A 27,769-nucleotide genomic window follows, 5' to 3' on the forward strand; every position below is an offset into this window, starting at 1 on the left:
GGCCAGGAGGCAGCAGGGCCAGGAGGCAGCAGGGCCAGGCCTGCAGGGCTCAGTGCTGTGCTCTCTGTGCTCCATAAAACCACCTGCAGCCCTCTCTGAGGGCAGGGAGCTGCCCTGGGCTTCGCTGGGAGCAGGGCAGCTCCGGCCTGGCAGTGGCCTCTCCCCACAGGCCCTGGGGGTCACCGGGGTCACCGCGCCGAGAGCGGCCGCAGCCGGCCCGGGGCCAGGCCGTCCGCCCCGGGGGGCCGCGGCGGCGCCGCGCCTCAGAGCCTGGCCCTGCGGGCGGCCTGCAGCAGGGCCCTCATGTCCAGCAGGGCCTGCTGCAGGTAGTGCGCCATGCGCGCGGCGTTGGTGTCGGCGCAGCTGTTGAAGGCAGAGATGGCGAAGTTGATGTGGTCCTCCAGGGGGTTGTAGCAGACGCCGTAGCCGTCGGGCACCACGGGCCCGAAGCACATCACGCAGTCGGTCTTGGCTGGCACCTGTGGGGCAGGCTGCTTGAAGGCTTCCACCCGGGCCCAGGGACGGAGCCTCGGTGCCAGCAGCGCTGCCAGCAGCAGCTGCCCCCCGCAGGGTGCTCCAGGAAAGGGCCTCCCTGCCCCCCCAGGGCCTCCCTGCCCCCCCAGAGCCTCCCAGCCCCCCCAGAGCCTCCCTGCCCCCCCAGAGCCTCCCTGCCCCCCCAGGGCCTCCCTGCCCCCCCCCAGTTCCAGCACATACAGGCTGGGCTCCACCAGTGACAGCAACCTGCTTGCCCCTGGCTGCAGAGGGGAAGCTTGGGATGCCTCCAGCAGAGCTGGCTCAGGGACAGTCCCAGCAGAGCAGATGGACAGAGCTGTCCTGGCAGCTCCCTCCAGCTGCTCTCTCTTGTTCTTAGCCAGCAGAGCCCTCTGGGGAGCTGGGCTTGGGCTCTGGCTTGAGCTCAGCTCAGCCCTGCAGCTCTCTCTGTCCCCAGCTAAGAGAAGGAATGCAGCAGAAGGGGGGAGAGGGCAGGCAGGGGGGCAGGGAGCAGGGCTGTGCCTACCTGGCTGGTGGAGAGGTTGAAGTGCATGGCCACAGCATAGGCAGTGTCCATGAAGAGCTCAGGGATGCTGACCAGGTCCTCGATGGCCTGCAGCTTCAGCCCCAGCAGGTGCCGGTCTATGGCGTTGCCCTGGATGGCCTGCAGGCAGGGAGGGGCCCAGCTGAAGGCAGAGGCCACAGCACCCAAGGCTCTGGGGGACAGCCCTGAGCGCTGCGAGGCAGAAGGCTCAGCCCTGGTGTGGGGAGGGGGCCCTGCAGCAGCAGCTGCACCTCCCCCCCCCCCAGGGTCCTGCTGCAGCTCTCTGCAGGTTTGACTCTCCCAAGGGCCACAAACCCCAGCCAGGGAGAAGGGAGTCAGACCCTGGCCTGGAGCAGGGTCTGAGCACCACCAGCAGCTGGCTGGCAGCAGAGGCAGCTCTCAGGGTCTCCCCCGTGCCCAGCACTGGCAGCAGAGGACACTCACCATGGTGGTGTACTCCTTGTGGGCCTGGGCAGCTCTCCTCAGCAGCTCTACCTTCTCCTGCTCCTGGGAACACAGAGAGCTGCCTGAGCCCTTCTGCAGAAGGGAAAAGCTCCTGCTGGGGGTGGGGACCCTCTGCTGCTGCCCCTGCTGGGCTGGGGTCCCTGGGCCAGGTTTGGCTTCGGGGTTGGATTTGCTTTTCTGAATCATTTTGGCTGTGTTACTCCTCTCTGAATGGAGCTCCCCCTCCAGCAGGAGCAGAGCTTTGAGGAGCTCAAGAGACTTCTAGCAGGGAGGTCTTTGTGGTGGGGGTGGAGATGCCCAGGTGCTGCTCCACAGGCTCAGTGCAGGGGCAAGGAGAGGCAGCCAGGGCCCAAGGGGGTGACTGTGCCCCAGGGAGGGCTTCAGCGAGGAGTGGATGTGGGGACGTGGTGCTGGAGGGGTTGGGGAGAGGCTGGACTCGATGCTCTGAGAGAGCTCTTCCTACCCTGATGCCTGCAGGGCCCTACCCCATGGGCCCTGCCCTGGCTGCTGGGCTGGGCAGCAGCTGTGCCTGGGGCTGGGCTGGGCAGCAGCCATGGCAGGGCTCTGGGCAGGGCAGCAGCCATGCCTGGGTCTGGGCTGGGCAGCAGCCATGGCAGGGCTCTGGGCAGGGCAGCAGCCATGGCAGGGCTCTGGGCAGGGCAGCAGCCATGCCTGGGTCTGGGCAGCAGCCATGGCAGGGCTCTGGGCTGGGCAGCAGCTGTGCCTGGGTCTGGGCAGCAGCCATGGCAGGGCTCTGGGCTGGGCAGCAGCCGTGCCTGGGTCTGGGCAGCAGCCATGGCAGGGCTCTGGGCAGGGCAGCAGCTGTGCCTGGGTCTGGGCAGCAGCCATGGCAGGGCCCTGGGCTGGGCAGCAGCCATGGCAGGGCTCTGGGCAGGGCAGCAGCTGTGCCTGGGTCTGGGCAGCAGCCATGCCTGGGTCTGGGCAGCAGCCTTGGCAGGGCCCTGGCAGCTCCTCACCGGCGTGCCCGCCCGCTCCATGGCCTGCAGGAAGCGCAGCGCGGCGGCCGAGGCCGAGCGGATGGTGTCGGTGCGGCCCAGGCGGAACCGCCGCAGGGAGGCGCTCTCGTAGGTGGCGCAGCAGCGGCCGTACATCCTGCGGGGAGAGGGTCAGGGGCCTGGCCTGGGCCCGCCCCGGGGCCTCCTCCCGGGGAGAGGAGAAGGCTCTGTGCCGGAGCCCCAGCCCCGGCTGCCCCCTGCCTAGGAGCAGCCTCCCCAGGCGACTCCTGCTGGGTGCCAGGCAGGGGCAGAGGCTCCCGGGGCCGAGCCTCTGGGTGCCCTCACCTGTAGTAGGCCAGCTGCAAGGCCACCTGCACAAAAGCGTCAGGACTGATCTTCTCTGACTTGGGGAAGGCCTTCCCGAAGTGGTGGAAGAGCAGGATGTTGATATCCAGGTCCTCAACCAGTCTGCAAGGGAGGACATGGGAGCTGCTGCTTGCTGCTGCCAGGAGAAGCTTTGGCTTTGCTCTCAGGAGGCTCAGAGGGACCTGGGTGGCTGCTCCTGGCCTCCCAGCACCAGAGAGGAGCTGTGCCTTGGCCCCTGCTGGAAGCCTTCACCAGATGAGGAGGGCTGGGGTGGGTGTCTGTGCCCCCATGCCCAGCAGGACCCAGCCAGGCCTTGCCCCTCCTCACTAGAGGAGGGGGATCAGGCGCTGCCCCTCGCAGCACCTCTGCTCCAGGCAGGGCTGCGATGTCCTCCCAGGAAGGTTTGGTGCTGCTGGCTGCAGAGGGGAAGCCTCTGAGCCCTCTGAGGTGTCGCAAGGGGAAGGGGAGTCGCAGGCTCAGCCCCTGCTGCACTCTCACATGTTGAGGTTCTGCTTGGCCTGCTCGATGTCCTTCTTGACTTCTGGGCTGATGTTGAACCTCAGCTTCCTGGGCATCGGCAGGGGGCTCAGGGCTGGCTTCTCCGGCTCAGGCTTCTTCCTGCATGGAGAGGTGGAGCCCCGAGAGGAGGCTCAGCCGGGCCGGGCGAGAGGCACAGGAGGCCTCCCCCAGCAGGCTGTGGCAGCACCGGCGGCAGCAGAGCCCCGGCCCGCGGCGGTGCCCGGCCGCACTCACGTGAACTCCATGACGTGGTCCAGCAGGGCGACGATGGGCGGCCCCTCGGAGGGGGCATGCTCATAAACCAGCCCACAGGAACCATCCTCAGCAATGATGAACTGAGAGAGGCAGCAGAGCACAGTGCTGGAGACCCCAGGGCCCGCAGCAGGAGCTGCGCAGCGAGCCCCAGGCGCTGCTCTGTGTCGCAGTGCCCAGGGCCTGGACGCAGGGGAGGCGACACAAAGGCTTCAGCAGAAGCCTCTCAGCAGGGAGAAGCTTCCCCAGCAGCTGCTGCTGGAGGTTCCTGACAAGGCTGAGTGGAGAAGAGGCCAGAGGGAGGCTGTGGGATGGCAGCTTGGGGGTGCAGAAACTAAAAGCCATGGGGCAGGCAGAAGCGATGCCTGGAGGGGACCCGAGAGCAGCCCCCCCGGCTGGGGCTGTGCTCACCTGAGGCAGGAGCACCAGGAGCTGCTGCCAGGGCAGCCTGGGCACAGGCAGCAAGAGCAGCTCCAGTTCCCTCTCAGGGTGGCTGCCAGGGGGACCCAGGGGACCCCACAGCCACGGCTCCTGCACTCCTCCCTCCCTCCAGCCTCGGCAGGAGGAAAACTTCCCCGCAGGAGGTGTCTGGGGCTCGGGACCAAGCTCCTGCCCCAGGCCCACCCCCTCAGCCCCCTGGGAGCACTCACCTGCAGGGTCTTGTCAAACCATCTGTTGCCACTGTTGAGGTGGCTGCCCCCCCCGTGCAGCATCTGTGCAGCCACCTGGCTGTGGTAGAGGCCCTGGGCGGCGCGCGGCACCGGCGCGTCCAGGCACACCGTGCAGATGCTCCTCTCGATGGCGCGCACCGAGTCCTTGTTGGTCTTGTCTGCCAGGCAGCCAAAGCAAGGAGGGCAGCTCAGAGAGCTGACTGCCAGCAGCTGCAGCCACCTCCCCCTGCAGCCCACCCCCTGCAGCCCACCCCCTGGCACGGCAACCGGCCCAAGGGCTCCGGCTCCGACCCAAGCTCCAGCTGAGAGCCTTCCGAGCCCAGCGCAGCAGCACCCTGCAACAGCCCCAAGCGCCCCCAGGAGCTGCACTGCTCCAGAGCTGTCCAGAATCGGCTCCCAAGGGAAAGAGCTGAGCTGAGCTGAGCTGAGCTGAGCTGAGCTGAGCTGAGGGCGGTGCTGGGCGGCCCTGGGCTCTCTACCTTTCAGGAGGTTGCTGTAGGCTTTGGCCCAGCTGTTGCGGTGGTCGGTGGTGAGGATCCCAATGGGTTCTTTGTTGGTCTGGAGAGAGTTGTTCCAGATCTTCTCCAGCTGGACAAAGAGCTGCTCAGCAGTGAGGGGGCTCCCATCGCTGTTGTAGACATCCAGCTCAAAGAACTGAAGGGGAGAAGAGCAGGGAGAGACAGGACATGAGAGAAGGTCTGTGGTGTCCAGCCCCAGGATCGGGGAGCAGCTGCTTTGAGAAGCTAAGACCTGAGCCAGGAGCTCAGCCTGGAGGAGAGCTCCGAGGGCTGCTCAGAACTGAGCCCCAAGGGCACAAACAGTGCAGGTGCAGGCAGCTCAGAGCATGGTGATGAGGAGCTGCTGAGCTGTGCTGGCAGGGCTTGTCATCCCACTGCCACTCCAGACACCACCTCTGGGCTCCCAGAGGCAGGAGCTGCAGGGACAGGAGCCAGGGAGAGTTCCTCTGCCCTGCAGGCTGCGGCCCAGGCAGCCCCAGCCAAGGCCCGAGGGGACAAAGGCAGCGGGCAGGGACCCTGGCAAGGCAAAGCTGTGGGCAGAGACTCTCTGCTGCTCCTTTGCCCTGCAGCACAGCTGGCAGCTGCTGCCCTACCTGGAAGTTGTGCACCACGGTGACGTGCCTGGAGCGCTGCTTGCCCCTGGCGTGGTTGACGATGGAGTCGCGCTTGGGCCCGGGGACGCGGCAGGAGGAGAGGATCTGGTAGTACTGATTCATGCAGAGGGGATCCGGCCCCATGTGCTCCACGGGGAGGCGCTCGCTGCGGGCACCAGGCAGGGCGCAGCGAGCTCAGCGCTGCAGCCCCCCCCCGGCACAGGCTCTGCCGGGCAGCTGCTGCCCCGAGCCGAGCCCAAGGCTCAGGGACGAGGAGCCAGCCCCGCCCCGGCCCCGCCCCGGCCCCGCCCTCTCTCCCCGGAGCGGCTATAAAAACATCTCCTTGGCCTCTCATGTGGGACGGGAGAAGGGATCCCTGCTCTGGGACGCCACGGAGCTGCTGCTGCAGCTGCCCCCATGCTGGCTGCGGAGGGGAACCAGGGCGCAGCGCACTGGGAGATGTCTCCTGTGGAGCAGGGCAGGTCTGGGGCCAGCGTTTGGAGCCTGCTCTGCTGCCCCCTGAGCTCCTGGGACCCAGCAACCCCTTCAGCAGTCCTGCTCCAGCTCCTCTCCCCCTGGCTGGCCCTGGGCCTTGCCAGGCTGTGGTGTGGGCAGCGTGTGGTGACCATCAAGGCCTGCTGAGCAGGGGGGTGCTGGTGATCAGGAGGAGGAGGGAGGAACACAACAAAGGTCTGCAGAGCTCACCCCCTCCGGCTGGGAGGTGAGGAGCACCACCAATGCAAATGGAGAGGAACCAGCTCCTGAGCTGGAGCCTGCTCTGTGGGCACAGAGGGTGCAGCTCCACAGGGCTGCCAGTCAGGCTGAGCCCCCCCAGGCCCTGCAGGTGCCAGGGGGAGGGACAAGGTGAGCAGACAAAAGTCCTTCTGCTTTCCTGCAGGGGTGACCTGAGCAGGGCCCTGGGCTGAGCTGCCTCTCTCCAGGCACACAGCTGCCTGCTCCTGCCTTGCTCTCTGGGGGGTTGCTGGCCAGCCCAGCCCCTGCAGGGCAGCAGGGAGCAGCCACCACTCACTTGTCAATCATGGACTTGAAATCCAGGACGCCCTCGATCAGCTTGGCAGCAAACCTGCAGGAACAGGAGAGGTGGAGCCTGAGGAGCTGCCTCCTCTGGGGCTGAGGGCCCAGCAGAGGAGGGCTGCAGGCTCCTCTCTGCTCCTTAGCAAGTTTGGCCTTCCTGGCAGGGCCCCACCGTGCCCCTCTCTGGCTGGTGGGGCTGCTGCACAGCCCTGCCCCCAGCACTCCCTGGTTGGTGTCTCTCACTGTACAGACAAGGAGCTCTGGGCAGCTTCCAAGCAAGCAGAGCTCAGCCCCGCTGCACCAGGGAGCCTCTGGCAGCAGCAGCCCTTGCTGACCTGCTGGGACTTTGCCACCCCTCAGCTCTCAGCCTCTGCACCCAAGCAGCACCAAGCAAAGAGGATTTCTGTCCTTCCCCAGGTGCTGTCTCCCTGCATCCAGGACTCAGCACTGCTTAGTGCCCTCCCAGCCAGGGCCCTGCTGCTAATGCAACTCTTCAGAGGATCAATGCAGACAAGCTGCAGCTGACACCGAGGTGCTGGGTTTCCAGGGGCCAGCACAAACACTGCCAGGGCCAGCTGCCAGCTGGGGCAGCCTGTGATGAGCCACAGCAAAGGGCTGGGCTGGCAGCAACAGGCTGGCCACCCACGGGTGGGAGGAGGAGGCAGGAGGTCACTGTGGCAAAAGGTTGCTGTCAGCTGAGCTGCAAAGGCTTTGAAGTGCTGCAAGATTTGGTGCCTCAGGCAGTGCCTCCGAGACTGGCTCTGCCCAACCCCCCCCGGGGAAGATCAAAGGGCACAGCTCCAGGACCTGCCCAGGGCAGCAGGCTGCGAAGTGTTCTCCCTGAGAACTGCAGGGCTGGGCCAGCCACACTGCCGGGGAGCTCAGCAGGGCAGCTGTGCTCCTGCCCAGGGAGCTGGGCTGGGGAGGGGGCAGCCGGGGGGCAGCCAGGCCAGCGGTGCAGCACTCTGCTGCCTGAAGCTTTAAGCTCAGCCAGGCTGCCAGGCTCTGTCTGCAGCCACGAGCTGCACAAACGTCTTTAGCTCTGGGAGCTGCTCAGTGCCACTGCCTGAGACACTGGCAGTGCCCAGACCTCACCTTCTGCTTGGCTGACCTCAGAGTGAGTAACAAGAGAGAGCTGCCAGAGAAGTGCCCAGTGGCCCTGTCCCTGCGGGGCTGCTGCTCTGCACCCCTGCTCAGATGGGAGGCAGCAGAAGGGAGGCTTTGTCCCCTGCTCCCTCAGCTGCTGTCCTGCCAGAGCACCGGGAGCTGAGCCAAGGTGGCTGCACCAAGGTCAGTGCTGAAGTGCTGCAGGTGGATAGAGCCCTCGTGGTGGTGCTTAGGAACTAAAGGGAGAGCACAGGAGGAGAGGCCAAGCAAAGAAGAGCTGGCAGTGGAGAGGCTCTGCTCAGCCATAGCTCCCAAGTGAGGTGGAAGAGCAGGGCCCAGTCCCTGCTTCACTGTCAGCCAGCTCCAGGGGCACTCCTGGAGCCCTCTCACGCCTGGGCTGCTCTTCATCCCTGCTTTAACTGCACACAACCCTCTGAGTGCCCCTTGGCTGCCCGGGGGTCAGACACCTCACAGTGCCTCCCGCCAGGGCTCTGGCCTCCGTGCAGCGCGGGGGCTGAGCCACTGGCTCTGCATCTCCCCTTGATGAAACATTCAGTGAGCTGCAAGCAGCAGTTTCCTTACACCTGGCAGCCTCTCCTCGCCTGCAGGGCACAGCCAGGGCCACAGGGCCTTTCCCAACCCCCCTCCCTGCCCAGCTGAGGCCTCAGGAGGCAGAGAGAGACTTTACCTGAGCTGGCCTTGGCGATCCAGAAAATCCTGCTTGGGTAGAACCAGGCCTGGGCTGGAGTGCACCACCACGGGCAGCCGGTACTCCAGGTAGGCTGTCTGCAGCCACCAGTCTGAGAGCTGCGACAGAGAGAGGCTCCCTGCGGGCTGCTGCTTGCCCCCAGCCCCCAGCCGGTGCCACGCTGGGCAAGCAGCCGCCTGGGCTCTGCTGTGCCCAGGGCTCTCCTCCAGCGCCCCGGGGCAGGGTCAGCGGCTCCCTGCTCGGCTCCCGGCGAGGAGCCCGGGGGGCAGCAGCGGCTGGCGCCGCCCGCGGGGGCGCCGGGGGCCGCCGCAGGGCTGCCCCCCGGCGGGCAGCGCCCCGGGCAGGGCTCTCGGCCGTACCCAGTTCTCTGTCCTGGCGGCTCTGCGCTCCAGGCCCCGCTGCAGCCGCTCCCCGACGCCGCCCGGGCGCCGGAACTCCGCCACCAGCCGCCGCGTGTGGCTCAGCTCCTCGGCGCTCACGATGGGCTCCAGCGCCTGCAGGTAGCGCTCCAGCGTCTGCTGCAGGGGGGGCACCGGCAGCCTGGGCAGCGCCGCCTGGTGCAGCTGCAGCCTGCCCCAGGCCTTCCGCAGCCCCTGCGAAGCACAGAGCGGAGGTCGAGAGGCAGCTTCCCCCCGGGGACCCTCCCTGCCCTGCGGCTCCCTGCCGGGGGCTGCCTGAGGAGGGGGCTGCCCCCTTCTCCCCGCTCTCAGGTGGGAGAAGGAGAGCAAATGTCCTGAGATTGTGCCAGGGGAGGCTCAGGCTGGAGAGGAGGAAAAGTTTCTTTGCTGCAGGAGTGGTCAGGGATTGGCAGAGGCTGCCCTGGGAGGTGGTGGAGTCACCGTCCCTGGGGGGGTGCCAGAACTGTGTGGCCCTGGCACTTGGTGCCCATGGAGGTGTTGGCTGCTGCCTGGACTGGATGCCCATCCAGGCTGCTCCAGCCCAGACAATGCTGTGATCCTCAGCAGCACACAGCCTGGGGCTGGGAGGCTCCAGCCCCTCTGGGGGGGCTCAGCCTGGCAGCAGAGCAAGACAAGCACCAGGGCGAGGCTCAGCCTGCTGCCTGCCTCTGGGGATGGCTGTAGGCCATCCAGGAAAGGTGCAAAGGGAAGCTTCACCTCCCAAGACACCGACTCAGCTCCTCAGGGGAAATGCTGCCAGGCTGAGGAGCCATCTGCCCCTCTCTGGGCACCCTCCAGCTGAGTCTCCATTGCCCTGACAGAGCCAAACTGTGCCCTGCCCACGGCACAGCCCGGGCAGAGCTCCGCAGCTCCTGCACCACCAGGACCTGCTGCACTGCTGCTGCCAGCAGGGCAAGGCTGGGGAGGGGGGCAGGACCCTGGTGCCAAGGCAAAGCCCCTCTGGCCTTGGTGGGCTCAGCTAGGCCTGGGGCAGGATTTGTCTGCCTGGGCAGGGCTGGCCGGGCTGCAGCCCTGGGGCAATGCTGCTCCATGCTGCTGCAGCTCCCAGCTCCAGCTGAACCTCTCTCCAGGTTACAGGAGCCTTTGGAGCTGGAACAGGGAGAGCTGCTGAGGAACTGTGAGCCGTGCCAAGAGGCTCCTGGCATCCGATGGGGTCCGGGGGCAGCCCCCGAGGGCACCATCCTGCTCCCCTGGGCAGAGAAACGAAGCAGAGCAAACCCAGCTGCTGGGCAGGCAGTGCCCTGCTGGTGCTCCCCACAGTCACAGCACCCACAGGAGAGGGGTTGGACACCCCCCAGCCTGAGGACATTTAAATTGCTCTCTAAAGGTTTTCAGTTCCCTCTGCTGGAGCCACTGAACCCCTGCACGGCTCCAGGCTCTGCACCCTGCGCCTGCTGAGCTCAGCCAGGACCTTCCCTCTGACTGCCAGGCCAGTGAAACACCACCGTGCCCCCAGCCCCTCCAGCAGCAGAGAGAGGACTGAGCTACATCTGCAAGGTGCCAAAGCCTCCAGGCAGTGCTGAGCCCCCACGGACGGTGCCCTCTGCTCCTTCCAGGAGCCACCAGCCCCAGCTCTGCAGCAGCAGCAGGAACAAGAGAGGAGGAGGCAGGGAGGCAGAGAGGGGCTGGGAAGAGATGAATCATGGCCATACTGTACCTGCTCTGCTTGCTTCTGCTTCCTATGCATGGCTGGCAGGACAGAGGAGCCGGCAAAGCTGTCCCTCGGCTTCCTCTTCCACCTGGCAATGCTGCCCGGGCAGGGCGGCACCTCGTTAGCACCCTGCCACATGACTGCCCTGCTCTGAGGGCTCAAGGCCAGCCCCAGCTGGGGGGATTGGGCCACCAGCTTGCATCAGCTGCCACCGAGGTGCCTGCCCGGGCGGCCCTCCCTCGGGCACTGCCCGGCTGGGGCTCGCTGAGCGGCGCTGCAGCGCCCGGGCAGGAGCTCCGAGCTCAGCACACGGCCGCGGGACAGCGCCGGGGCCGCTGCTCCCTCAGCCTCGGGGCCGTGAAAGGAGAGAAGCCTGAGCAGGGGAGAGCCCGAGTGAGGTCCTGGGAGTGTGGGCTGGCACCAGCTGGGGCAGGCTGCGGGGAGGCCGTGTGGGGGTGAAGGGAATTCGGTGCCTTGGCTCGGGGGGCAGAGGAGAGCTCTGCTGCAGGAGCTGGGAGCAGGAGCTGGGGGCAGATGCAGTCCCGGCTCAGGGCTGGACCTGGGCTGCCCTCACCCCCACCTGTGGCAGGCTGAGACTTTGGGGAGCTCTGAGTTGCCAGCCCCTGAGAAAACCACTGAAAATGTATCTGCAGAGCAGGACAAGCAGGGAGCTGTGCAGCCCCGAGGGGCAGCTCCAGGGCTGCCCGAGGCTCCTGCGGGGCAAAGGACCCTGACTGGCACCAGATCGTCCCTGGGGTAAAGGTGAAGAGCCCAACCCCAGCGAACTGAGGACTCCACGTGGTAGAAGGCAGTGGACTTCTGCCCCCTGGCTACGGCCTCTGCTGGGGCTGGGGTCAAACGGCAGCGCTGGGGGGGAGCAGCAGCCGCGACCCCAGCCGGGCAGTGAGCCGCCGGCAGCCCACCCTTGCCCGCAAGCAGCAGGGGAGAGGAGCAGCGGCACAGCGTGGAGCGTGTGGCACTGCCAGCTCTCGGGCTGGCACCGCCGCCCAGCCACCCTCCAGGGCAGCAAGGACCTTCTGCAGAGCCTGCGAGGCTGCAGCCGGGGGGCGGCAGGAACTTCAGCGCGGTGTCCGATTCCCACATTCGGTGTCAGATGTCAGAGGTTTGGCTTCCTGATGTTCAAATTAGAAGCTGGAGGCCTCTCAAGCCCAGAGCCCTGCCCGGCCCCTCGGCAAGCGGCCGGCAGCGAGTCCGTCCCGCAGCTGCTGCCGGCTCTGCCCCTTCCCCCCGCGGGCAGCCTCCGCCGCCAGCGGCTGCCAGCTCGGGGGGGCTGGACAGGCTCTGTGAGCCCCCGGCCGGCCCCCCAGCCCCGAGTCCCCCACCGCCGGCAGCTCCGGCGCAGCCCCACGGCGCAGCGCTGCCCCCGGGCACACGGAGAGGCCGAGGCGGCTCAGGACCCCGCAGCAGCTCCCTGCCCGGCGCCGCTCGCAGCCGGGACCCGAGGCCCAGGGATCGGACCCGGGCGTGCCCCGGCGCCCCCCCGGGACCCGCGCGGCCGGACCCCGGCAGCAGCGCTGCGACGCTCGGGCAGGGGCGGCCCCAGGGCAGCAGCGCTGCGGAGCCGCCCCCGGCCCTGCCCTTTCCGCTCGCCCGCGGGCACTGCCGGCTGCTGCCCGCGGCTGCTGCCCGCTCCTTGTCGTGGCCCGGAGCGGGCCGGCTCGGCTCGACGAACCCCCCGGGACCACTCTGCCGCCGTCACCGGCCCCGCCGCCATCTCGCGCCCCTCCGCCCCGCCCTGGCCCGGCTGGAGACACCACCCCCCCCCCCCCGGTGCCCCCGCGGCTGGCACTTACCACAGCCCTCCTGCCTACGAGGGCCAGCATGGTTCAACGTCTGTCCCGGGCACCACCCGCCGCAAGGACACCGGCGACACCGGGCGCCGCCGCCGCGCTCGGCCGCCAGGGGGCGGGGCCGCTCGCCACTGTTTTGGAGTCGGGCGACGCCCGCGCCGCCATCTTGGAAGAGGGCAAGATGCCGCTGTGAGGGCAGGCAGCGCGGCGTCTGCTATCCGAGCGGGGACGCGGCTGCCCCCGGAGCTGCTGAGCAGCCTCCTCGCCGCTCCGCGCTCGGCCGCTCCTCACGGCGCCGCGCATCCCTGCGCCAGCCCCGGCGGCGGCGCCCCGCACAAGCATGGCGGCGCTGGCCACGACGGTGGCCGGCAGGGTCCACGCCGCCTGCTGACAGCTCCGGGAGCGAGGGGGCCGGGCGGCGCGCCCTGCTCAAAGATGGCGGCCGGCGGCTTCGGCGTGTCCGGGGGTGAGAGGTGAGGGGTGGCGGCGGCCGGGCTCCGGGAAGATGGCAGAGAGCGAGCGGCGGGCAGGTGAGCGGCGGCCGCGCAGGGCTGCGCCGAGGGCCGCTCCGGCGCCTCCCGGGCTGGGGGCTGCGCTCGGGGCCCTGGAGGGGCGTCCTCGGGGCGGGGTGCAGGGGTTGAGGGCCTCGTGCTGCACCGGGGTCCCGGGGCGCGGGGTCGGAGCCCCGGGCTGCGGTGAGCAACGGCGACGAGCGCCCGGGGCCGCCGCGGGGCGAGGTGCGGGAAGGCTTTGCGGGCGGTGGGAAGGGTCCCGCAGCCCCCCGCAGCCCCCCGACCCTTGGCCGCGCTGGGAGCCCCGGCGGCCCCTCGGCCCCCTCCGTGCCCCGGCCGCAGCCTCCCGGCACGGTCAGGGCCCGGTGCCCGAGGCGGCCAGGGCCCGGTCGGTGCTCCCGGAGCGCTGGGGCTCCCTGGCGCTGCAGCCCTGGGCCGTGACTCAGTTTCCCCTTGCCCAGCCGGGAGCTCTTCCGTCTTTTGCCCCTCTCGCGGAGTGTGGTTCCCCCTCCCCACCCCTGAGGACCGGGACTGGAAGCGCCCACCCCGGTCCCAGCCCCTCCGGTGCAGCCCCCGCAGCTCCCCAGGGCATCCCCGAGCCCCCCGGGAGGACATGCGGAAAGTGAAAGGGGAACAAAGCAGGGAGGAGAAAGGAGTTCTGCGATGGGACGGGGCCGGGGGGCACTGCCTGGAGCCCCTGCCGGGGGGCACTGCCGGGGGGCACTGCCCCCTGCTCTGCTGCATCACCGCCGGCAGCTGCGCTCTGGGTTTGCCTCCTCGCAGCGATGCCCTGCAGGGCTCCCCCGGGGGTTGCTTTGTGCTCTCTCAAGAGCTGCTCTGTGGCTCCAGAGAGGGCTGGGGGCAGCTCCCGGGGAGGGGCTCCGTGTCCTCTGCCAGCTCCTCCTGTGCTGTCCCTCTCGTCCTTGCGCTGGAGGTTTTGCTGTGGCTCAGGCATAGGAATGAGCCCAAGGCTGCTAACAGCCCCGGGGCAGGGGAGGAGGCTGCACCCGACCTGAGCGGGGAGGGCAGGGAGGTCGCTTCCCGAGGGGAGGGGACCGGGCTGGGGCACTCTGCCTGGTCCCTGGGCTCCTTTATCCCTGCTCTGCCTGCGGCAGGGAGGCTGCTGGGGCTCTGGGCTGGGTTTGCTGTGTCACTGCTGCTGGTAGCAGGGCTGGGGGGGCCGGGGGGCAGCGCCTGAGCTCGCTGAGCTGTGCCAAAGGCCGAGCAGAAGCCTCCCGGTTCGCTGGGGGAGTCTGACAGACCCAGCCCCAGGTTCCCCGGCAGGGGCTGCTCCCTGCCCCTTGCTCTGCTCGCTGCCACAGCTCAGGGCCCCTCCAGCGCCGCAGGCTGCTGCCGCTCCCCAGTGCTGCAGCCCAGCCAGCTCCCGGGGGCAGAGCTCTGCGGGGCCGGGGGCAGGGCTGGGGCCTGGGGTCCCTGCGGTGCCTTTGTGTGCAGTACCCAGCCCGGGGCTCTGCCCCCCGGGGCCCTCCCGGGGCTCTGCAGCTGCGGCTCCGGGCTGCCATCTGCTGCACGGCTGCAGCTCTGCCTCGGCAGGAGCTGTCCCCGCCAGGGGCCCAGGGCTCCGAGCGCCAGCCCCACCTGAGGCTCCTGGCCTCCAGAGGTAAGGAACCAGACCAGCTGGCTGCTGTGGTGGTGATCTGCTGGGGCCAGCCCTGCTGCCTGCCCGGGGAGTGCAGCCTCGGTGGTGAGAGCAAAGGCTGAGGCCACCTCCTGCCTGCCTCTGGTGTCCTGAGCAGCGCTCTGCAGGGAGCAGGGGGAGGCTTGCTGGGCACAGCCTGGGGTGGGCTGCTTTCCCCTCTGCCTCCTCAGGAGTGAGTGTGCAGCTCTCAGGAGGGGGGACAGAGGATTTCTTCTTCCCCTCTACCTCTGTTCTACCTCTTTCTTGCATCTCCCAGGCACCTCTGAGGAGGAGGCTCCTCCCCCCCAGCAGAGCTTCATGATCCCCAAGAAGGAGATCAATGTGGTTTCTGACATGGCCAAGTGGAAGCGCTCCCAGGTACGGCCCAGGGCAGGCAGGGGCAGGCAGGGGCAGGCTGGGACAGGCAGGGCAGGCAGGGCAGGCAGGGGCAGGCAGGGGCAGGCTGGGGCAGGCTGGGCAGGCAGGGGCAGGCTGGGACAGGCAGGGGCAGGCTGGGACAGGCAGGGCAGGCAGGGGCAGGCAGGGACAGGCAGGGCAGGCTGGGACAGGCAGGGCAGGCTGCTGCAGGGGCAGGCTGGGACAGGCAGGGCAGGCAGGGCAGGCTGCTGCAGGGGCAGGCAGGGGCAGGCAGGGGCAGGCTGGGGCAGGCAGGGGCAGGCTGGGACAGGCAGGGCAGGCTGGGACAGGCAGGGCAGGCAGGGGCAGGCTGGGGCAGGCAGGGACAGGCAGGACAGGCTGCTTGGCTACTGCAGGGGCAGGCAGGGGCAGGCAGGACAGGCTGCTTGGCTGCTGCAGGGGCAGGCTGGGGCAGGCAGGGCAGGCAGGGAAAGTGAATTCATTTGTGTCTGGAGGGAAGTGACCTGGCAGGGAGGAGGGAGTCTGGCAGCAAAGGAATGAGGCAGGGAGGGGCTGGGGGCTGAGGGTGGCCAGGGATGGTGACAGAGGATGGCTGCTCCCTGCCAGGGAGCTCAGGGGTGTGCTGGGGACTGTTGCCTGCTGCCTGGCCTGCACAGGGCACGAGGCCTGGGGCCACCCAGGGCTGTGGAGCTCAGCTCCTGCTCCTGGCCCTCTGACAGCTTCAGGCTGGGCTGGGCCCTGGGCCCTTCCCACCTGGCTGTGCTGGAGAGAGCTCTGGAGCCAAGGCTCCAGGTCCTGGAGAGCTGCTGTTAGCAGCATGTGTGGAGCTGGTGGGACAGGCAGGTCCTCCCCTCCCTGCCTGGGGGGCTGGGGGGCAGCCCAGGCCTGTGCCACCTCTCAGGGGCAAGTTCCCACTTGGTGTCTGATCCACCAGGCCTGAAGAGAAGCTGCAGCCAGGCCCCAGGCAGAGCTCTGGGTGCAGCTGAGGCTCCTGTGCTGAAGGGCTTGCTCCTGGCCAGGCAGGTGGCAGCGTGCCAGGCAGGTGGCAGCGTGCCAGGCAGGTGGCAGTGTGCCAGCCTGGGATCTTCAGAGGCTCAGAGCTGAGGAGCTGCAGCAGGGATGGTGCTGCAGGGTGCTGAGGGGCCTGGGCTGCCTGCCACTGCTGCAGCAGGCAGGAGCATGGGAGAGCAGGAGGAGGAAAGGGGAGATGCCAGAGCAGGGCTGGCTGGGCACAGCTGAGGGGCAGGGAGGGCAGGGGAAGGTTCAGGGGTGGCACAGGCAGGGCCCTCACGGTGCTGCAGGGCTCTCAGTGCCATCTGGCCCTGCTCCCTGGCTGGCTGAGGAGAGCAGGGCTGTGCTGGGCAGGGCCCAGGCAGGCTCAGCCTTGCTGTGCTGTGTTGCAGGCCTATGCAGACTACATGGGCTTCATCCTGACGCTGAACGAAGGGGTGAGGGGCAAGAAGCTCTCCTGTGAGCACAAGGTCTCAGAGGTAGGAGAGCAGCCTGGATCTCCTGGCTGCTGCCTTGCAGTGCTCCCAGGCTGAGCTGGCAGCCAGGGGCAGTGCATGCAGCTGGGCTCTGCCTGTGTGCTGGGGGGAGCCAGGCAGGCTGCACAGGGCCAGCAGCAGCTGCTGCTCAGAGAGGTGTGGGAGGGACCTGCCTGAGCCCTGCTTCAGCCTGGCTCCCAGCAGTGCTGCTGTGAGGCTGTGGTGTGGCCTCCTGGCTGCAGGCAAGAGGCTGAGCCCTGTGCCACTGCTGCTCTCCCTCTGTGGCACCTGGGACACTTTGCCCTGTCCCTGGGCATCCTCACTGCAGCACAGGCCTCAGCCCTTGCTGTGGCTGAGCTGGGCAAGCCGTGGAGGCCCCCAGGGATCTCATCCCCTGGCTCTGCAGGGCCAGGGGCAAGGCCCTGGGGAGACTCTGTGGAGCTGGAGCCAGGGCACTGGCTGGGGCTGCCTTGCCAAGGGGGCTGTGGGCACCTTCTGGAGCTGGGGCAAGGGCAGATGTCCTCCCTGGGGCCCCTGGAGCCTGCCTTGCCCGGGGCCTGCCCGGCTGCCAGGCTGCTTGGAGGAGCCCAGAGCCCCTGGCAGGCCCTGGGCAGAGCCTCCTGCAGCTGCTTGGAGCTGCTCCAGGTGCTGCCCCCGGGGTTGCCTCTTGGTGCTGGGGCACAGCTGTGCCCTGCTGCCTGGGCAAGGCAGGGAGGGGCAGTGGCCAGCCCTGAGCTGGGCTGTGGCCCTGTGCCACCTGCCGCCCCTCTCCTCCCTGGGGCAGGGCAGTGCCTCCCCCAGCCCCTCCTGGGCAGGGTCCTCCCCTCCAGCACGGCTCCAGAAGCTGGCTCTGGCCTGCAGCTGAGCTCAGCTGCGGGCAGCCGGGGACCCTTCTGCCCCTCTGCGGCCAGGGCGCTGGGCCTGCCCTGCAGGGAGGGGGCTGCAGCCTGGGGCAGAGCTGGGCCTGCTGTGACCTTGTCCCTGCAGGCCATTGAGAAGCTGCTGGCCCTGCTCAACACCCTGGACAGGTGGATCGATGAGACCCCCCCCGTGGACCAGCCCTCGCGCTTCGGCAACAAGGCCTTCAGGAGCTGGTATGCCAGGCTGGAGCAGGTGAGCTGCAGGGGGCGCTGTGCCCCAGGCCAGCGCGGGGGGCTCCTGGCAGCCCCCAGCTCACAGCAGCTCTGCAGGGTCCCCCTCTGGAGCTGCCGCTGCCCCCTCCCCACCTGGGCTCTGCCAGCGCTCTGGGCTGCAGGGCCTGCCTGAGCCCCCGCAGCTCTCCCAGCCCCAGCACAGCCTTGCTTGGCAGCTGCCCCCTGTGGCTGCCAGCTGGTGGTGGCACAGAGCTCAGCTGCTCCCAGGCCCGCTGCCAGCAGCAGTGACCTTGCTGTGGCTCTGTCCTGGGGGTGCTGGAGCGTGGCTGGGGGCTGCAGCTGGGTGCTGAAGCTGCTGCCCATGGGATGGAGAGCCAGGCCCAGCTCCCCTCAGCTGCTGCCCCCCTGGAGGTGCCTGCAGCAGGGTCCTGCTGCTCTGCCACGCAGGCTCTGGCACTGCAGGCTGCCCCACGGCAGCTCCCACGCCGCAGGGGTGGCTTGCTCTGGGGGCTGTGCCAGACCCACACTCACCTGGGGGGCTGTGTCTTTCAGGAGGCAGAGAAGTTGGTGGCCACAGTGCTGCCCAGGCAGCTGGCAGCTGCTGCCCCAGAGGTGGCTGTGTACCTGAAGGAGGCTGTGGGGAACTCGACTCGCATCGACTATGGCACAGGTACCCAGGGCCCCTGCTGCTCCCTGTGCAGCCCTCACTGCCTCTGTGCCAGCCTGGCACAAGCCCTTCCATTCTGGCACCCCTGGGGCCGGGGTGGGCTTTGGGAGAGCTGGGGCCAGGAGCAGGACTGGGCTGTGACCCCCACCCCCACCTCACCCATGGAGCTGTGAGCCAGGGGGCAGGTCCTCAAACTGGGGCTGCAGTGGGAGCCAAGCTCCTGGCACTGGGAGGTGTCCTGGTGCTCCCCAGAAGTGACCTCAGTGCCTGCAGAGGACTTTGGGAGCTGAGGGCAGGAGGCTTTCCCTCCTGTCCTGGGTTGCCTGAGCCCTGCCAGCACCTGCAGGATGCTCTCCTGGCCTGCCCTGCCCGCAGGCTGGGGGTGCTTTAGATGGGCAGGGGGCAGGGCAGGGGGCTGCAGGCTGTGCCCTGGCTGGCAGCAGGGGGAGATGTTGGCTCTGCTGCTGGCTGCAGCCCCTGAGGCTCAGGCTGAGCTCCTGCTGGGGCAGCTTGAGCCCAGCAGCGCCCTGGGGGCAGGAGAGGGGCTGCCTGCAGGTGTGAGGCGCTCTGACATCCCCTGGGTGATGGCTCTGGGGGGCTCCCCTGGCCCTGCTGTGCCCAGCTGCTGGGCAGGGCCCTGCCTTGCTCCCAGCCTGCCTGCAGTTTCCTTTTCACCTCCTGCAGGGCTGGGGGCTGGCTGGGGAGGGGCAGGAGGCTCAGGGCTGGTGAGGGGCTGGCAGCGCTGCGGTTTCTGAGGCACCACTGTGGTGCCCAGGGCAGGGCTGCCCCCCCCCGGGCACCACTCAGGGCTGCCCCCCCCCGGGCACCCCTCAGGGCTGCCCCCCCCCGGGCACCCCTCAGGGCTGCCCCCCCCCGGGCACCCCTCAGGGCTGCCCCCCCCCCCCCCCCCCGGGCACCACTCAGGGCTGCCCCCCCCCGGGCACCACTCAGGGCTGCCCCCCCCTGGCACCACTCAGCTCTGCTGTCCCCGGGCACCCCTCAGCTCTGCTGTCCCCTGGCACCACTCGGGGCTGCCCCTGGCACCACTCAGCTCTGCTGTCCCCTGGCCAGGGCACGAGGCTGCCTTCGCTGCCTTCCTGTGCTGCCTCTGCAAGCTGGGGGTGCTGCGCCTGGAGGACCAGCTGGCCATCGTCTTCAGGGTCTTCAACAGGTACTGGGGAGGGGGAGAGGGCTGCAGGCCTCAGCCCCTGCAGGCTCTGCCCCCTGCCACTGTCCCCTCCTCGGCTGCTGGCAGGGAGAAGCGGCCCCAGGAGCCCTCTCCTGGGGGGAGCCTGCTGCAGAGCTGGGAGTGATGGAGGAGGGCTGAAGGGCCTGGGAGGAGAGGGCGGAGTGGGGAAGCTGGAGACAGCTTCAGACCCAGGTGGGAGGCAGACAGAGCTCAGTGGGCTCTCCAGTGACCCATTCTAGCTGCCCCCAGAGGAGGTGACAGCAGAGTGGCTGGGAGGGGCTGCAGTGCCTGCCTGGAGCAGCACTGGGGCTGGGCAGGAGTGGCTGAGCTCCAAGGGCTGTGGGTGAAGTGCTGTGAGCTGCAGGCACTGCAAGCAGGAGCTCTGTGCAGCTGGCAGCCTCCCCACTGCTCCAGAGCTGCTTCCAGCACAGGAGGGGCTGGTAGGGATGGGGGCAGTGGAGTGGCTCTGGAGCCCAGAGCTGTACCCCAGCTGTGACACTGCCCAGGGCCATGGAATGATTCCCTTCAGCAGCTTCCAGCCTCCATTTTCCACCTGGGAAGCAGAGGCAGCAGCTGCTGTGAGGTGGAAGCTTCCTGAGCTCCTCTGGAAGCTGGAGGAGGGCAAAGCCTTGGTGCAGCCCAGGCAAGGCCCAGGCTGGGGTGGGCTCCTCTGGGTGCCAGCAGGCTGCTGCAGATGCCCTCCCTGTGCTGGCTGCTTGCAAGCTGTGCCCTCCTCCAGAGAGGTTGTTCTTGCCCTCCTCTCAGTGCAGGCAGGAGGAGGCCTTCTCCTCACTCCTCCTCCTCCTCCCTTTGGCCTCAGGTACCTGGAAGTGATGAGAAAGCTTCAGAAGACCTACAGGATGGAGCCTGCTGGCAGCCAGGGCGTGTGGGGCTTGGATGACTTCCAGTTCCTGCCCTTCATATGGGGCAGCTCCCAGCTGATAGGTACCAACGAGCCCTGCTCCTGTCCCAGCCTGCCCTGCCCTGCCTGGGGCTTGCAGCTCACTGCAGCTGACTGCAGCAGTCTGTGCCTGATGGTGCAGCAGAGTTTGCCTGGGGGTTGTCCTCTTCCTCAGCTTCCCAGGCAGAGCTGGGTGCTGAGGCTGGGAGGCAGGAGGCTTCCCTGGACACCGCTCCTGCCCCTGGGGCCGTGGCACAAGCTTCGTAGCAGGAGAGCCCTGGCCTGGGTGATGCCCTGAGGAGCCCCCTGGGAAGGGAGCAGCTCTGTGCTGGCTGCTGAGGGGGGGATCACCCCTCTGGAAGAGGGGCAGGGGCAGAGCTCAGAGGGGAGGGGGCACACAGGTCACTCCCTGCTGTCTCTTTCTAGACCATCCCCAGCTGGAGCCTCGGCACTTCGTTGATGAGAAGGTGGTCAATGAAAACCACAAGGACTTCATGTTCCTGGAGTGCATCCTCTTCATCACTGAGGTGAGGGCTGCAGGCTGGGCCCACAGGGCACTTCTCTTGACACTGGATGCTGGGCTGAGGCTTTCTCCTCCTGCTGTCCTGATTTGTTTGTCCCTGGAGCTGTGTGGGTGAGCCCCTGTGGCAGGTCTGAGCTCTCCTTGCAGGGGGGGAGGTGGTGAGAGGGTTGTGGAGCTGTGGGATGCAGCTGAAGGGAGCTGCACCAAGAGCAAACAACCTTGGAGCAGTCAGTGGGAGCTGGGCTGGGGAAGGGCACCAGGAAGGCAAGGCAGGAGCTGCAGAACCCCTGGGCTTGCCAAGATAACCTCCTGGGTGCTGCCTGGCAGGCCCTGAGCCTCCCCTCGCCTGGGGCAGGCTCCCAGAGCCCTGTGCAGCTTGGTCCCCTCCATGTTCCACCAGCAGAGGTGCCCACTGCATGCTGCCTGATCTGCAGATGGGGTGGAGCAGAGGTGGAGCTGAGGTTCACCCAGCTGGCAGCACTGCCAGGGCCATGCCTCTGCTCCAGCACTGCAGGGCCCTAGGGCGAGGGATTGGTGGTGTGCAGCTTGTTGCCAGCCACGGGCAGTGCCTCTGATGAGGGAGCTGCAGGGGTGATGTGGCCATGCTTCTGCTACCCCTGTGCTGCAGGACCTGGGCAGGAGAGCAGAGCCAGGGCTCTGCTGTGGAGAGGGAGCTGATGTCCCTGGCAGGGGAGAGCTGCTGGGATGGACTCTGCAGGGCAGAGTGTGGCTCTTCCCCTTTGCTCTGTTTGCTTTCCCCCTCCTCTCCTCAGTGATTCGGTGAGGAAGGAGGCTATGGAGTCTGAGCTTAGCCTTTCCTGTGAGGAGGTCTCACCGGAGCCTTTGGCCCAGCCCCCAGCAGGAGCTGTGTCAGGTTTGGTGCTCGGCACCCCATGGGGTCTAACCCTCACTGCCACGGGCAGCAGAGAGGCCCTGCCAGAAGAGAGCAGGGTGAGGACAGGAAAGCAGGAGCCAAGAAGCTGCAGGCAGGGCACGAACCTGCTGCGAGCATCGATGCATCCGTGGCTGCGTGGGGGAGGCTGCGGCGCACGGAGGGCGCTCACAGCGCTGCTGCCTGTGCCGCCCGCTGCAGCTGCCGGCACCGCGCCGCCTGGCGGCAGGCTTGGGAACTGCCTTCCCCTCCTGCTCCCCACCTCGGCGGAGAGTCCCGGGGCTGAGCCTGGCTGCTGCGTCCCTCGGTGCCGCCTGGCGGCTGGGGGCGGCCCGGGGCTGCTGGGGGGGCCCTGCCTGTCGCTCGCCGCGGGCACCGCTGCCGTCTTGTGAAGCTTTTGCTTTGCAGATGCGGATTGTTGTGCTTTCCAAAGGTGGCTTTTCCCCTGCTGGGGAGCCTGGGAAGGTTCTCAGTGCCACGAGAGGAGGCTGAGGCAGCCCTGAGCCTCCAAAGGCTCTCTCCAAAATCGACAACAAAACAAAACAGATAGGAGGGAGTAAAGACTTTAATAAATGCAGGATAGTCCTGGTCCCTGCGAGCTCATCAGCTGGCAGCAGCTCTGCTTGCAGGCTGCTGAGCACGTAGCAAACGCCAGCAGCTCCCGGGGTGGCTCTGGAGCATCCCAGCAAGCTCCGAGCCAGGCAGCCCCGAGAGGGGTCCCTGGAGCAGAGCTCTTCCCCAGCCCCTGGATGATGCTTCAGGGATGTGGATGGCACAGTGCTGGGGCTTGGCACCTCTGGCCCCTGCAGAGGGAGGGCCGGGCTGAGAGCAGCAGCACCCCGCGGGGCACAGCCGAGCCGCGGGGCACAGCCGAGCCTGGCAGCGCCGCAGGGTGCCTCTGGTCTGGGACGTGCGGCTGTGGCGCAGGGAGAGCAGCACGGAGCCGGCTGGGAGCAGAGCTGTGCCCCTGCCGCCACCCTGCCCTCCGCGCCGTGAGGAGGAGGGGGGCACGGGAGCGGCTGGCAGGGCTCTGCGGGGGGGGTGCGGGGGGGCAGCCGCTCCCCAGCCCCCGAGGCTGCTCCCCGGGCCGGCAGCGTCTGCGGCGCTCTGGCGGCGACGTGCGGCGCGCGGGGCCGGGGGGGGGGGGGGCGGCGCGCGGGGCCGGGGGGGGGCGGCGCGCGGGGCCGGAGCAGCCTCACAAAGGCCTCCCGCGGCCGCCGTGCGCGGACTCACTGCCTGCCCAAGATGGCGGCCGCCACTCGCCGCGCGCGACGGCCCCCGCGCGCCTCCCCCCCCGCCCCCGCGCGCTGTGCTGCCCCGAGCCCAGCCCTGGAGCTCTGCCCCCCCCCGCAGCTGGGCACCCTGCGGGGCTCTGGTGGCAGCGCCTGTGCCAGCCGTGCTGGGCGCTGCTGCAAGGTGGCGGCGGTGCCCAAATGATGCCCCCAGTGCCGCGGCCCCGCTGCCCCCAGTGCCGCGGCCCCGCTGCGGCCCCGCTGCCCCCAGTGCCGCGGCCCCGCTGCCCCCAGTGCTGCGGCCCCGCTGCCCCCAGTGCCGCGGCCCCGCTGCCCCCAGTGCCGCGGCCCCAGGCAGCAGGGGGCTGAGGCTCCCCCCCAGCTCTCTTTCTTCCCCTGCTGCAGGCTGGTGCCACACAGACCCCGCAGGAAGGCAGCAGCGGGTCCAGGGCAGGTGGCTCAGCCCTGCTGGCACTGGCAGGGGGCAGAGGGGGCTCTGGCAGCTGCAGGCCTGCCCATGCAGGGAAGGGTTAGCTGCTGCAGCCTCTGGGCCGGAGCAGCAGTCCAAGAGATTCCTCTCTCCCCAGGCTCCTTTGGAGCCTGAGCTCCAGCCTTGTGGTTTCTGATGTCATGGGAACTCGCTCGGAGTCGCTGCCTTGTCCTGCCCCTTCCCCCGAGGCTCTGCTTTGGTTCAGGGAGGGGAAGGAGAGACAACCACCCAGGGGATCTGTGACTGTCCCCAGCAGCAGCTCCCCCCTGCCCTCCCTCCTCCACACCCGGGGAGGAGGGACCCCGAGGATTCAAAGCCACAGAAAACCAAACACAGAGCATGGGAAGCATCTGCTGCGAGCTGGCAGCCTGGGAGCTGCCTTGGAGGGCAGGGCTGGAGCTGCTCCTGCCTCCAGAGCCCTCCTCTGCCACAGGCAGGTGTGGGGCGGGCAGTGGCCCCCGGGGCTGCTGCCAGCCTGTGCTGCCCTGTGTGCCCAGGGGAGCAGCAGCGGTGCTGCTGCTGGGGCTGAGTCATTTCCTTGGCAGGCACAGCAGGGCTGCAGTGGGAGAGCCTGCTGGGCAGAGCAGAGCAGCCTGGAGCCAGGCCCTGCTGGGGGGCACAAGGGCTTGGGGGGGGCTCTGCCACCGCAGCCACTCAAGGGAGGTGTGGGGAGGAAGGGGCTGGGGGGGGGAAGGGAGGTGTCTGTGCCTGGGTCCCAGGGCTGGGGGGGGCTGTTGGCCTGGAGGGATGTGAGCCTGAGTCAGTGCTGGGGCTGGCTGGCCCGGGGGGGGGGGGCTGGCTGGCAGTGGGGGGCTGGCTGGCCCAAGGGGCTGGCTGGCAGTAGGGGGCTGGCTGGCAGTGGGGGGCTGGCTGGCAGTGGGGGGCTGGCTGGCCCGGGGGGGGGGCTGGCTGGCAGTGGGGGGCTGGCTGGCATGGGTGGCTGGCTGGCAGTGGGGGGCTGGCTGGCACGGGGGGCTGGCTGGCCCGGGGGGCTGGCTGGCAGTGGGGGGCTGGCTGGCCCGGGGGGCTGGCTGTGCCTGCTGCCCCAGCCCCTCTCCTCCCTTGCAGATGAAGACAGGGCCCTTTGCCGAGCACTCCAACCAGCTGTGGAACATCAGCGCTGTGCCCTCCTGGTCCAAGGTCAACCAGGGCCTCATCCGCATGTACAAGGCCGAGGTGAGCGCTGGGCAGGGGCCAGGCCTCCCCCCTGCCCTGGGCACAGCTCTGCTGCCCCTGGCCCCCACAGCCTCACAGCTGCCCTCTGCAGAGGGTGGCTTGGGAGCCCTTGGCAGATCCTGGCTGGGAGGCTCCTGCCTGGCTGCTGCCTGCAGCCCTGCCCTTGGCCACTGCTTGTCTGCCCCCAGGGCAAGCTGCAGGTCTGCACCCTGTGGGGAGAGCCCAGCGTGGCACAAGCCATGGCACACACCATGGCACGGCCAGTGACCTGCTCTGGTCCCCACACAGCTGCCAGAGGGTCACAGAGGCTGGAGATGACCTCCAGGATCAAGCCCAGCTGCCAGGCTGGGGGCAGTGTGACTCTCCTCTCACCTTCCCAGAGCCAGCTGAACACTTCCACCACCCCCCCTGGCCCTGGCAGCCCTCCCCCTGGCCCTGGCAGCCCTCCCCCTGCCCTGGCAGCCCTCCCCCTGCCCCGGCAGCCCTCCCCCTGCCCCGGCAGCTTGCCTCTGAGCCCTGCCCCGGGGCGCTGGGCAGCTCTGGCTCTCCCTTATCTCCTTCCTGCTCAAGCCAGCACCGAGCCTGAGGAAGCAGGACAGGAACTGCCCCCCCGAGCCTCGGGAGGGGGCAGGATGGCTGCAGGGGGCATCGCTTGCCGGGCAGGATGGCACCGTGCCGGCTGTGCCAGGGGCACTGCGGGAGCCGGCCGTGCCCCGGGGCTGTGCCCGGGCAGCGCTGCCGCCGGGGCCGCAGGGGTTAAGCGGAGCGGGGTCCGGCTCCCTCCCCCGGCCCTTGCCCTGCCTGCACATCCTGTGCCTGGGCTGCGGGCCGCATACCTCTCTAATCGGGAGCTGTCCCTCCCAGCCCCGCCGGCTCCTTCCGCCCCCAGCTCAGCTTTCCTCCCCCCGGGCTCCCAGCAGCAGGGCTGGGGTCGCCTCCCCTGCGCTGCCTGCGCCCCCCGGGACTGCCCCTGCCCGGGGCTCTGCCTGCTGGGGAACCCGGAGCTGGGAGCTGTGCTGTGAGGGCTGGGGGCGTCTGAAGGGAAGCCCCCACCCTGGGGGTGCTCTTCATGTGAAAGGTGGGAGCCCTGCCCCCCCGGTGCTTCCCCTCGGAGTCCTGCTTGGGAAAGACCTCAAAGCTCAGTGCAGGCTTGGAGCAGACACCCCCTGACCACCCCCCCAGCCCCGAGTGCCATTGGCTTCCCCTCCTCTGCTGTTTGGCACCTCCCTTGGCATGCCCCAGGCTCTGTGCTGCTCCTGCCTGGTGCCCCCCGTGCCCTGTGGTCACCCCCAGCTCCTGCCCCACCACCATGGCTGGGAGAGCCTGGCAGTGATGTGACCTCCCCCCGGTGACCTCCCCCCTGGTGCTGAAGCCTCTTCCCCTGGAGCCCAGCCCGGGCTGGGCTGCCCTGGGGCTCCTTGCAGCTCTCTGGGCTGACATTTCCTGCTGCCAGCATCTGCAGTGCTCTCTGCTGGCCCCCTGCCCCCTGCCCCCGTGGCCAGCACAGCTCCCTCCCAGGCCTCTCTGCCTGGCTGTGCAGGGGCTGGCAGCAGCTCGGAGCACTGGGGAGCTGTGCAGGTGATGTGCCCTGGTGGTGCCAGGCCTGGCCCTGGTGCCTGGCAGGGAGGCTGCTGCAGGACTGGGGCTGCCCAGGGGCACAGCTCCAGATGTGCTGAGCTCTGCTGTGCTCCTGAGCAGCTCAGTGGTGCTGGCACCACTCCTCTGGCTCCAGAGCGCTGCCCTGGGCCTGGGCTGCTGAGCACAAAGCCTCTGCCTGTGCCCTGTGCTCTGCGGTGGGGGTGGGAATGCCGGGGGTGGGTGGGGGGAGGATCACATCAGGCTGTGGCAGTGGAGTCACTGCTGCTCCTCTCTCGAAGACCTTGAGAGCCTGGAACGAGATCCGGGCAGCCCCCGGGGCCGCGGGGTGGTGTCTGGAGCCTGGAGTGTGGGCAGTGCCCTGGCGAGGGAGAGCCTCTGCCCCGGGGCCGCTGCAGAGCTGCTGCTGCGGGGCTGGGCTCCAGCAGGCAGGGGGCTCTGGCTGCCCAGCAGGGGCTGGGCTGTGGAGCCCCTGCCCTGAAGCCCGGTGGGAATGGGGTGGGAATGCGGTGGGAGCCCCGGGACGGAGCCCTCTGCCTGCAGCTCAGCCCCAGGCTCACTGCCTCCGGCAGGATGCAGCTCAGCTGCCGGTGCCAGGGGCAGCGTGCCCCGTCCTCACCCCTCTCCCCCCGTCCTCACCCCTCTCCCCCCGTCCTCACCCCTCTCCCCCCGTCCTCACCCCTCTCCCCCCGTCCTCACCCCTCTCCCCCCGTCCTCACCCCTCTCCCCTGCCCTCCTGCAGTGCCTGGAGAAGTTTCCTGTGATCCAGCACTTCAAGTTCGGCAGCCTGCTCCCCATCCAGCCCGGCACGTCCTAGGGGGGCCCGGCGGGAGCCGAGGCAGGGAGGTGCAGATCTGCCTCCTCCCCTCCCCCCTCCTCCTCGCCGTGCCCGTTCCAGCCCGGTCCCTCCTCACCTCCTCATCGGCAGCCACCGATCCCCAGCGCTCGCTCGGAGGCGGACCCGGAGCGGCTCCTCCTGCAGCTCCCCGGCACGGGGACCCCTGGCCAGCAGCCCACCGGGGCCGGGGGCTCTGCCCTGCACGGCTCCGGGAGGGGGGGGGCTGGAAGAGGGGCAGCCTGGCAGCAGAGCCCTCTGCTTCCCCCCCAGGGCAGGGGTGGGGAGGGGGCAGGGGGTCTGGGCATGGGCACTGGGGTTGCCCTGCTGAGTGTCACTCCAGTCCCTGCGGCTGTTTGCTTCGGGCACCGCTGCCAGGGCTGAGCTGGGAGCCTGCAGCTGCCTCTGCTGGCCCCAGGGTGGCTGAGGGGGTGCAGGGCCTGGCTCTGGGATGCTGGAAGCCCCTGGTGAGGTCACTCCTGTGTGCTGGGGGAGGGAAGCCTCCTCCCTCCATCGCCCTGCCAGCTTCCCTGGGTCTTCCTTTGCCACCTCTGGTGAAGCTGGGGGGGGGCTGAGCTGGCTCTGGAGCTGCAGATGAGGTCCCCGAGGGAGCCAGCTCTGTGGGATCAGCTCTGCAAAGACCCTGCTGGAGTGGTGCCTGCTCAGGCCCCCTCTGAGCAGGCACAAAGCCTCCTGACACCTTCCTGCCTGGGCCCAGCCTGCCCTCTGCATGCCCTCTGCTGCCCAGGGCCGGGCTGGCCTCGGTGCCTGCTGCTTGGTCACAGGTTGTGGTGAGAGCCCCAGAGCAGAGGCAGCCTGGGGGCAGCATGGACAGCCCAGGCCAGCAGCTGCTCCCCCTGTGCCCTGCTGCTGTGCTGCCCTCAGGTGCCAGTGGCACCAGCAGTGGTGCTGCAGGTGGAGCTGGGGTGGGCATCACCCCAGCAGCGCTGGGAGGCTCTGAGAGGAGCCATGGTGGCCACAGCCTGGCAGCTGGGCAGGGGCCTCCCAGCCTGGGGGTGGGGGTCCAGGGCTCTGGCTGGGGGTGGGGCA

The 27,769-nt window shown here is 68.9% G+C and overlaps 2 protein-coding genes across 2 annotated transcripts; one reads left to right on the forward strand and one right to left on the reverse strand.

The window, feature by feature from the left end:
• Window positions 1-263: 263 nt before the first annotated feature.
• On the reverse strand, window positions 264-10,462 carry CRAT (carnitine O-acetyltransferase). The gene is made up of 14 exons (XM_054174165.1): window positions 9,971-10,462; window positions 8,587-8,820; window positions 8,207-8,325; window positions 6,407-6,460; window positions 5,377-5,542; window positions 4,745-4,919; window positions 4,245-4,423; window positions 3,577-3,677; window positions 3,322-3,441; window positions 2,803-2,925; window positions 2,479-2,614; window positions 1,481-1,543; window positions 1,019-1,156; window positions 264-479 (listed from the first exon to the last, which is right to left on the reverse strand). Exons 1-14 carry the CDS (start codon window positions 10,433-10,435, stop codon window positions 264-266), a joined length of 2,289 nt encoding a protein of 762 aa, XP_054030140.1. The 5' UTR covers window positions 10,436-10,462.
• A 2,075-nt stretch (window positions 10,463-12,537) lies between these two features.
• On the forward strand, window positions 12,538-27,004 carry PTPA (protein phosphatase 2 phosphatase activator). Its single transcript, XM_054174350.1, has 10 exons — window positions 12,538-12,638; window positions 14,537-14,637; window positions 16,041-16,127; window positions 17,112-17,237; window positions 17,771-17,888; window positions 18,957-19,056; window positions 19,895-20,019; window positions 20,402-20,502; window positions 24,181-24,288; window positions 26,627-27,004. Exons 1-10 carry the CDS (start codon window positions 12,614-12,616, stop codon window positions 26,699-26,701), a joined length of 966 nt encoding a protein of 321 aa, XP_054030325.1. The 5' UTR covers window positions 12,538-12,613; the 3' UTR covers window positions 26,702-27,004.
• Window positions 27,005-27,769: the final 765 nt, after the last annotated feature.

The sequence above is a fragment of the Dryobates pubescens genome, chromosome 29, assembly GCF_014839835.1.
Source record: "Dryobates pubescens isolate bDryPub1 chromosome 29, bDryPub1.pri, whole genome shotgun sequence".
Lineage (NCBI taxonomy): Eukaryota > Metazoa > Chordata > Aves > Piciformes > Picidae > Dryobates > Dryobates pubescens.